This window comes from Chelonoidis abingdonii, chromosome 2 (genome assembly GCF_003597395.2).
Source record: "Chelonoidis abingdonii isolate Lonesome George chromosome 2, CheloAbing_2.0, whole genome shotgun sequence".
Classification (NCBI taxonomy): Eukaryota; Metazoa; Chordata; order Testudines; family Testudinidae; genus Chelonoidis; species Chelonoidis abingdonii.
In genome coordinates this window covers 120,248,585-120,259,098 of record NC_133770.1, presented here as the reverse complement: position 1 = coordinate 120,259,098, position 10,514 = coordinate 120,248,585, and the positions used below count along the sequence as shown (strand labels likewise).

The window sequence follows — 10,514 nt, the reverse complement described above, 5'->3', positions numbered from 1 at the left end:
TATCTGAAACGAAATTATAAATTAATCTGTTGTAATTATTCAAAGTGTGGGCCCATTAATGGTGTTTTGAATCTTGATGACTCCCATTAACCAGGACGAGTTGTCCGCGATGGGTGGTTTACCTTACCTATACGGTGCATGGCAAGTGACAAGGAAGTCTTGCAGTGACATGTGATCATGTCAACGAACTGGAATCCATCTTAACCTGGTGTCAAGTATGCAAGGGATAGCTGTGTTAGTCTGGACTGTAAAAAGCAACAAAGAGAGTCCTGTGGCACCTTTTATAGAGTAACAGAATGTACTGGAGCATAAGCTTCGGGATGAATACCCACTTCGTCAAATGCATGTAATGGAAATTCCAGAGGCAGGTATAAGTATACGCAGGGAGACATCAGTCTGGAATAACGAGGTTAGTTCAACTCAGGGAGCGGAGGCCCTCTTCAGTAGTAGTCGAGGTGTGAACCATCCAAAGGGAGGAAAAACGCTTTTGTATTGGCTAAAGTTTAAGTTACCAGGCTCGTTAATCTGAGCGAAGGTTCAAAATTTGCAAAGAACTGGATATTCACACACGAGTTTCTCTTGAAAGTCTGGTCCGAAGTTGATATCTGCTGTAGGATGCTACCTAAAACCAGCGCGGATAGAGGTGGCAGGAAGTGAAACGGCCTAAGCGTTAGAGAGAGTTAGAGACTTTCTAATATCTACTTGTGATCATTGATCGTAGCTACACGCACACTAGTCACATCTTTGCCTAGTGTGCGATATGCTGCACGTACGCAGTTAGTTCTAAGATAGAGTAGCAATTTACAGGTTTCCCCTGTAAAACTGAACCAGGGCGACAAAACGGATTTATTTGGTTAGACCTCACTGGTGTTAAAGACAACACACGTCACGTGAGAGCTTCAGTAACTGCAGTGTTGGGGCCAAGTAAATTCAGACCTGGGTCTTTGTGAGAAGACAGGAGTGTCTGGCCAGCAAGACAGGGTTGGGACCCGAGTGGCAGGGAAAGCAGGGCAGAGGTATCTTGGCACATCAGTTGTGCAGCTCAGGGGATGTTCTGGAACCAACCCTCACAGGTATACCTCTTTTTGAACACTGAATATTTGGGTTCAAGTGCATGTGGTGCTTCATTTATCACTGACATTGTAAATGTTTTGGTTTGCACGCAATGTGTTGCGATGCACCCGGATAAAATCTAAGGATAAAACAGACAAGGTTGAGAGGGAAATGCCATGTAATTACCTTTCCATACCTTTCTCAATGTGGCTGGGGGACATGCACAAATCAAAACCCATCACTTTAAATTCCACAAGCCACTGTCCGCTGTGAAAGCACTGCACCCCACCCATCTCTGATCTCTACAATAACATCTCACTTAACGTTATATGTTCAAGAGTGGGACATATATACAAATAGGATGACCATACTCAGTAGATTATAAGCTTTGTAATGATATCTTACAAGAGACCTTTTGCATAAAGCATATTCCAGTTACATTATATTCAGTCATTAGCACATTTTTATAAAACCATATAGACAGCAGCATCACAGTACCTTGGGCTCAATTACTGAGGAGGGAATTTTCACTGAAAAAAGAAAATGGAGGCTGTACAGAGCTGGCCCACTCCCTAGATACTTACATATGTGCAGAGTTTTATAGGACTCAGAAGGTTTGTTTGTGGGTTTGCACAGGTTGTGAGAAAGAGAAATCACTTCAGTGGTTAGCAGAATATGATGTAGAATTTTCAGAGTTAAAAAAGGCTCTAGTGACTGCTCCTGTCTTGGTCTAACTTTGTTTCAAAATCCCCTTTTCATATTGGTCACAGATGCTAGCGCTTATAGTCTGGGGACAGTACTGACACAGGAACACAAGGGACTTGAGAAGCTGGTTGCTTATTACACCAAAAGTATAAGTTCTCCTCAGAGAAATTATTGCACCACACGAAAGGAACTTGTAGCAGTGGTTAAATCTCTAGAACATTTTCATCAGTATTTGCATGAGAGGAAGTTTGTGGTCAGGACAGACCATGCTTCCCTGCAATGGCTCTTTAGATTCAAGAATCCTGAGGGACAGCTTGCCAGATGGTTGGAGAAACTACAGTGCTAAGATTTCCCAATCACACATAAGTCTGTCTATAAACATGGTATTGCTGATACACTGTCCAGACAACTCTGTTGGGAGTCTAATTGCAAACCTTGCCCCAAACAGGAGAACAAAGAATTAGTTGCTCAAGGGAATGGGGGCAGCTCACTTCCTCTAATTCACAGAAGTGCCCATGTTCCTGGTTCATCAACTGGAATGATGAGGATGGGGTTGCAGGAATGGATCCCAGAACAAGTCAAAACTTCCCAAAGAGAGGATCTGGATATCAGTGTGTGACTGGAAAATCAATTTGCACATGCAGACGCCATGAAACACAGTGTCCCGCACATAACACCACCCTAAAGGCTTTCTGGTCACAGTGGGAAAGCTTGGAGTTTAAAGAGGAAATATTGTAAAGGAGTGGGGAGAAACCAGCAGGGGATGGAGCCAAATACCAGCTGGTTGTACCAGATGCATTGAAAAAGAAGCTTTGAGGTTACATCATGATTTTAAAACTAATGGATAGTTTGGGGGCTGCAAAAACCTTAGCCAACCTAAAGGAGAATTTCTATTGGGTAAAATTCAGGCAAGACATGGAAAATTGATACAGGAAATCTGATGCTTGCATTACAAAGGGGGGTCCCTTTAAAACAGGGAGGTTCCCTTTGCTGCATTATTTTGTGGGGGGCACCAATGGAATGCGCTGCCATTGATGTTCTTGGGACTTGGCTGAGACAGAGGCTGGCAATCAGTATTTGCTGGTGGTTCTGGACTACTTTACAGAATGGCCTGAGGCTAACACACTTATAAGAAATCAAGATGCTGAGACAGTAGCAAAGGTCTTAGTAAATGAATTCTTCAACAGATTTGGGGTCCCAGATGAGTTATACAAAGATCAAAGGAGAAAATCTGAATCCAAAGTGTTCCAACCCGTTTGTGGGATTCTAGGGATTGAAGAGCTCCCATCACCCCCCCATGGGATGGTGAAAAGTTTCAATAGGATTCTAGGGGACTCCTTTGTAGAACAGTGTCAAAGGGACTGGGACCAGCATATCCCATTCCTTTTGATGGCTTATAGGACAACAGTCAGTGAGACTACAAAGGGTATCCCAGCACTTCTCACATCTGGGCATGATTTAAGGGGTCCCAGCAAACCTTTTACATAGAGGCCCTGAAGAGGAACAAAGGGAGTTGAACCATGGGCTATGTAGAAACCCTACAATCCAACACTGAAAATGTTCACACTTTTGCTAGGGGAAATGTGAGGATAGCCTCTGACAACTGCGACAAGGCACCTCCTTTGTCTTGCCAGATTATAGTACTTCCCCCTCTGGCGACGGGGGGCCTGGGGTAATCAGCCCCACTCATAGCAGGGTTTGCCTTCCCCCTTCTGTGCTCCCCTGGTTGTACTTTAAGGGTAAACCTGAAGGTTGGCCTCAGGCCTGATCCTCCACCAAACAAGAGGGGCTGCAACCTGGCACACTGAAGATACACGTGCGCCAGGGTCTCCCTCATGCCGCAGAAAAGGCAGGCTTCGGGGAAGGGGATAAACAATGCCAGGTACACTCCTGTGCTTATGGCTCCATGGAGAAGCCACCAGCTGATATCCCCAGCAGGCCGTGGAACTAGGGTATAATACAAGCTGTCCCACCAGGGTTCCCCACCCTCCACAGCTGGTAATAGGTCCTGCCACTTGGTGTCTGGATGGGACGCGAGGGTGGGAAAATGAAGCACATGGAGCATGAGTATGTATAGTTGGTCTCCCGGCGCGGTTCAGAAATAAACTGTCTGCAGAACAGCTGGCTTGGGGTACGAGGAGGAGGGGGCCAGAAGGACTCCTGATGGAAAAGGAGCTCCCTCTTGCAAGACCCACTCAAGAAAGACCTGAGAAGCAGGCAGTAAGGCAGCCTCAACCTCCTGAAGTACATGCTGAGGGGTCTGAAGGGCAGGACCGGCTCTAGGCACCAGCAAAGCAAGCACGTGTTTGGGGCAGCACATTTCCAGGGGCGGTATTCCGGCCATCCTTTTTATTTGAGGCAGTTACTCTCTTGGAGCTGTGCCACTTAGACGGGGTGAGGGCGCCGCGCCCCTAGCCACAACGGGAAGGGGAAGCCCCAGCCCCGGGACGCTGAGCTGCCAGGGCCCAGCTGCTACCTGGGGAGGAGAGGGTGAGTCCTGCTGGAGAGCCAGGGCTGCGCTGCCTCATCTGCACACTGGCTGCTGCTCTGCCTTGTGCCATCCCTTATATTGGTGCTTCTCTGCGTCGCTGGGCGGGGGAAGGGGGTAAAGCCTCTGCAGGCACTGGGAGAAGGTGACATCACTCCCTCTGCTTCCAGCGCTGCCTGCGAGTCCCAGCCCCACCTGAGCTTGGGGCGGTAAAAAACCTAGAGCCGGGCCTGCCAAAGGGTGGAGAGTCCCATGCGCCAACCTAGCACCAGGGGATCCATCCAGTCCCCCCGGTGAGCACTCTGCCATCGATTTAGTGGACCTTCACTAGCCTCACTAAATCGATTCCTGCTGCATCGATTGTGGCAGTGTCAATCTCCCCATAGTGGAGACCAGCCCCAAGTGTCCTTTAACCCTACTCTGAAAAGTGGTTACATTCAGTAACCACTTTCTTGCATGATGTAATCAGAATCATGTCTGCTAACTCTTGTCACTATGTTTTTACTCATGTTAGCCCTGAAAAACCAACACAACTAGGACAAAGAGAAAGGACTGGATTTTTTTGTTTGTTTTTTCACACAAAGTGCCAGTTACACCTGTGCAAATCCACTGCCAGCATTGGGGTCACAGAGAATAATTTGAAGATAGTGGGATTGCAGTGGGCCAAAGTTGGACTTCTGTTTCCAGTGGTGATGTGTAAGAAGGAAAGAACCCACCTTGACTCTCAGATTCCAGACTACGTTTACAGAGCTAGTAGTTACTGTTTTTCTTCTTATCTGAGCATATTTAGCATGTATTGACATACAATAAATATGCAACCCCATGATTCCATTTCTACTGTCACCTTTCAAAGTAGGACTTCACTTCAAGTTTTTCTTAGGATTAAAGGGTCAATTTTCATCTCTGGGTGAGCAATGAAGGGAGAAAGCCTAAAGAGATGAAAGTCCAATGGTAGCTTTAAGTTATAAATTCCCTTTGAATTATGTAACTGCTTCTCAGTTTTATTTTCCTGAAAATGTCAGGGAAAAACAAACAACAGTCTCATTAAACTTCAGTAAAAGCATCCTTCATTCTTCTTCAGCCTGGTCCACATTCACCTGTATTCTTTGGCTGCTTTGCACTGCTCTGGAACGAAGCAATACAATTAGTTGTTCCAGAGAATGTGGCCTTTTGGTTTTTGTGCCTTTCATAAGAATCTGGCACAAAACTGCAAATTCTTTCAAATCCTGGGCTCATCTAGTAGTGCCCATCCTAAAATATCAACAAAAGTCAGCATTCTAAGGGTATGTCTTCACTACTAGTGTTAACGTGGCTGTGTAGTCACGGCACCAGCGCTGGGAGAGAGCTCTCCCAGTGCTGTAAAAAACCCACCCCCATGAGGGGAGTAGCTCCCAACAGCTCCCAGTGCTGGTGTACTGTCTACACTGCCTTTTTACAGTGCTGAAACTTGCATTGTTCAAAGGGATGTTTCAGAGAAAGTTTCAGTGCTATAAAGTGGCAGTGTAGACAAGGCCTAAAAAACATGCAAGTTGTCTGTGTAGGAAACTATAGCTGAGGTATACCACTAACGTCTATGCATGAGTGATACTCACTGGAGGGCCTGGCTCACCAGAAGGTCCATCTTTCCCATCTTTTCCTGGTGATCCAGGGGGTCCTGAATTTGAATCAGGTTTTCCTGGTGCTCCGGGTAATCCAGGAGGGCCTGGTGGCCCAGGAAGACCCTTGAGAAATCAGAAATACTGTTAGAAAATGTTGTTTGTTTTCATCCCCACCCTGGCCAGGTCCATGAAGCATTCCTCAAGAGAACCAGCATTCTTCAATAGAATTCATAAAACTCTACACCACTGAACTTGAGCAAACGCTTCCCTTTCTTTTCATTAAGGGTCAATCCTGCTCCCATTGATTCCCCTCTCTCCCTGAGCACGGTCACAGAAGGTCACTCTTCCCTTGCTCTGGGAGGTATGCCTCCAACATCACCTTTAATCTGCAACAATGGAAGATAGTTAAAAATGAAAATCCACTGTGTTTATTTTGTGTAGGACACTCAGTGATACTCCGGTGATCAACATGGTCTTCATATATAAGCAATTAGGTTAGATAGAAGCCAAGGGGACTTCTACTATTCATTTCAGAGGGAGAGGGATTATTACTACCAGTTGTTTACCATAGCACCAAGGAGCCCTAGTCATAGACATGTTAAATCCATTGTGCTAGGCGCTGTACAAACACAAGAAATGTGATTCTGGTCCCAAAAACCTGGCCCTGATAGCCCAATGACATTAAACTGCATAAAATGAATGATCCATTGAAGGAACCAAGTTGTATTCATATTTAAGAAATATACATTTGAAAATTTCTCTCTCTTAAATAAAAGTTAAATTTTAACGCTTTACCTTTTATTACTGATCCTGTATATTAATAGAGAAAGGTAATGGAGAATTTTGAAAATTATGGGCTTGACCCTGCAAGGTGTTGAGCACTTTGATCTCGATCCAGAAAGACACAATCACATACTTAACTTTATGCACATGAAGAGTCCGACTGAAGGGACACTTGCAATATACAAAAACCTGTAGGAGAGCACTTCAACCTCCCTGGCCACACTATAGCAGACCTTAAGGTGGCTATCCTGCAGCAAAAAAACTTCAGGACCAGACTGCAAAGAGAAACTGCTGAGCTTCAGTTCATTTGCAAATTTGACACCATCAGCTCTGGACTAACAAAGATGTGAATGGCTGCCAATTACAGAACCAGTTTCTCCTCCCTTGGTTTTCACACCTCTACTGCTAGAACAGGCTCACCCTCCCTGACTGAACTAACCTCGTTATCTCTAGCTTTGCTTGAGCATATATATACCTGCCTCTGGACATTTCCACTACCTGCGTCTGACGAAGTGGGTATCACCCACGAAAGCTCACGCTCCAAAACCTCTGTTAGTCTATAAGGTGCCACAGGTTCTCTGCTGCTTTCACAGATCCAGACTAACACGGCTACCTCTGATACTTGATTGAGGATAAGTTACTCGCACCTCACAACAGTCCTCGGAGAGCAATCTGAACTGGACTGAGAGATGGATAGGACGTCAATGACGATGCTGCAGGACAGGGCTATGCTATATGACCAGGCTTCCGGAAATGGCATCTGGACTTCTTGAAGTTTAGAAATGAGAGATTTGGGAAGATTAATAGAAGCAAATTTCAATACAGATTGGCAGCCAATCTCAAAGGTGGTGGTAGATTCTCTCTTTGGCTATCTACAATGATCAATACAACACCTTGGTATTAGGTTTGTTCACCTTTGACAATTTGACTACCAGCTCTTTCTCTTGTAGATTTCTCCCCATTTACTGTGTTTCTGGCTGATTCTCTGGCATTCAAGCACTTATGTGCAATATTAGATTACCAAGTAATGCTTGGAATGGAAGTTTTCTAGAATTATCATTACTGTATTTTGTTATTCAGATTTCAGCGGGAGCAAGATAAGGTTGGATTGACTGATGGTCTAGACATGTAGGAAGGAAAAATCGCTCAGGGCAAGGAAATTCCAAACTTTACTCAGAGAATCCTCTGGCACCTTATAGACTAACAGACGTTTGGATCATGATCTTTCATGTGAATACCCACTTCGTCAGATGAGGTAGTGGAAATTTCCAGGGCAGGTATACATATTCAGCAGCAAGCTAGAGATATATGAGGTAGTTAATCAGGGAGGATGAGGCCTGTTCAGCAGTGAGGTGTGAAAACCAACTTGCAACTACAGAACCAGTTTCTCTTCTTGTTTTCACACCTCAACTGCTAGAAAGGATCTCATCCCCCTGATGAACTAACCTCGTTATCTCTAGCTTGCTTGCTAGCATGTAATACCGCCCTGAAATTTCCGCTACATCATCTGACGAAGTGAGTATTCACCCACGAAAGCTGATCCAAAACGTCTGTTAGTCTATAAGTGCCATAGATTCTCTGCTGCTTTTACAGCCTGGTCTACACTACGCTGTTAACCGATTTTAACAGCGTTAAATCATTAACGCTGCACTCGTCCACCTACACTGCTCTTTATATCGATTTAAAGGCTCTTTAAATCGATTTCTGTACTCCTACAAAACGGGAGGAGTAACGCTAAAATCGATATTAATATCTGGATTAGGTTTAGCGTGGACGCAAATCGACGTTATTGGCCTCATTATTTTACAGTAGCTACCACAGTGACCGCTCTAGAAATCACGACGAGCCTCGGACCATGGATGCACACCACCGAATTAATGTGCCTAGTGTGGACGCGCACAATCGACTTATAAATCGTTTCATAAAATCGGTTTAAGCTAATTCAAAATTTTACCGTAGGGTTGAACGTACCACAGATTCAGACTACACAGCTACCCTCTGAAACTTTACCTCATTTGCAAAGTGAAGTTTGAGTTAAAGATAACAGGAGTTCATCCTAGTAGGCATCCCACTGGGCTATGTGCTATGTAAACACATAGTAAAACAATCTCTGCCTGAGGAGAAGTTTATAATCTAAAACAACAATCAAGACAAGGTGGGAAAGATACAAGGGGATGAGAGGTGAAGGGACAGCAGGTCAGAGGGGGAGCCAGGAATAAATGGAAGTCTCCTGATCTTAATTGAGCGCCTCGTCTGCTAGACCGCACTGCATCTTAAGAAATTCCACACACAACACTGCAAAGTACTAGCACAGGGCTAAAACCCCTTAAGTTACACATAAATCCCAAAACAGGGCTTAATTGAGACTAAGGCCTTGGCTACACTTGCAAGTTGGCGGCGCTGGTGAGGGGTTACAGCGCTGCAACTACTCGTGTCCACACTTACAAAGCTAGCAGCGCTGCAACTTCCTGTCTGCAGCGCTGGCTGTACTCCTGGTCTGCAACGGGTGTAGCGAATCCAGCGCTGGTGATGCAGCGCTGCTCATCAGGTGTGGACACTCACCAGCACTGTAATGGCCTCCAGGGTATATGGGAGGTATCCCAGCATACTTTTCAGCCTCTCTGGTCATCGTTTCGCACTCCACTGCCCGGGCTCAGGTGACCGCGCCTTTAGATGCCCTGGGAATTTAAAATCCCCTTCCTGTTTGCTCAGCGAGGCGTGGAGTGCAATCAATCAATCAATCAGTGACCATGCCTCCACGCCCCAAACGAGCCCAGCATGGAGCACTCCTGAGCTGCAGGATCTCATCAGTGTTTGGGTGAGGAAGCTGTGCAGGCAAGCTGTGCTCCAGCCATAGAAATTATGATACCTACGGTCAGATATCAAAGTCAATGCAATACAGGGGCTATGACCGGGACCGGGTGCAGTGCAGGGTTAAGTAAAGGAGCTGCAGAGTGCCTACTGCAAAGCACGTGAGGGAACCGCCGCTCAGTGCTGCCCCACACCTGCTGTTTTACAAGGAGTTGGATGCGATATTGGATGTAACCCCACTGCCAATCTGAGACAACGATGGACAGTTCAGAGCTGGAGGGAGGGGAGGGTGGAAGGAACCCGAGAGGGGAGCTACTGAGGTGTTTGAGACTCCCAGGAGTCATGCAGCCAGGACTATTTCCAGCCGGAAGAAGCTGCCAGTCGCAGCACTGGAACTTGGTAGTGAGGAACCAGCAGAGGAGTCTGTTCATGGTAAGAGCTTTATTTTAAGGATGAAATGTTTTGGGGAGGGGGGCTATGGCTGCCTGCAAGCTTGCCTAGATGTGAATAGCCATTGATTTGGTCTATACATCGCGGTAACAAGTCCCTGTAATCTCTATGTCAGAGAGCGTGTGTATTGCGTCTTCCGCAAGTTTTATAGTGAGAGCCACGTGGTCCGTTCCAGTCAGGCTAATATGCGTCCGCGCCATGTGCGTGTAGGGGTGGGGACCATTGCTGCACACAGGCAAGCTGCTGAGGACGGGCGAATCTCAATAGCTGTAGAAGACCTCCCGCTCTTCCGGTAGCGGAGCAGCGAGATTCGGGGAGGATAAAATTCTGTGGAAATGCAGGGATACTGTTAAGTGCTATTTCCTCTAGCTGCTCTTTGTGTTCCCAATTCACAAAAACCCAGTGACCCAGAGTCAAGCAGCCCCCCTTCCCAGGTGAGCCATGTGTGCAAGATGCTCCAGGAGTACCTGCTGTGGCAGATGTGGGTGTAGGGTTCAGTGCTATTTCTCTAGCTGCTCTTTGCTTTCCCAATTCAAGAACCCAGTGATCCCAGAGTCAAGCAACCCCCTTCCAGGTGAGCGCGTGTGCAAGATGGCTCCAGGAGTACCTCTGTGGCAGATGTGAGG

General features: G+C 46.2%; 1 protein-coding gene and 1 long non-coding RNA gene across 4 annotated transcripts in view; one reads left to right on the top strand and one right to left on the bottom strand.

Moving 5' to 3' along the window:
• LOC142046342 (uncharacterized) overlaps positions 1-10,514 on the top strand; it is a 934,987-nt gene that overhangs the window by 663,965 nt on the left and 260,508 nt on the right. The gene's annotated exons all lie outside the window — the stretch shown is intronic.
• COL15A1 (collagen type XV alpha 1 chain) overlaps positions 1-10,514 on the bottom strand; it is a 282,178-nt gene that overhangs the window by 115,649 nt on the left and 156,015 nt on the right. For all 3 annotated transcript variants that reach the window (XM_032765559.2, XM_032765558.2, XM_032765560.2), the window contains exon 13: positions 5,839-5,967. In XM_032765559.2, the coding sequence (XP_032621450.1) occupies positions 5,839-5,967 (129 nt within the window). The remainder of the gene's footprint in view (positions 1-5,838; positions 5,968-10,514) is intronic.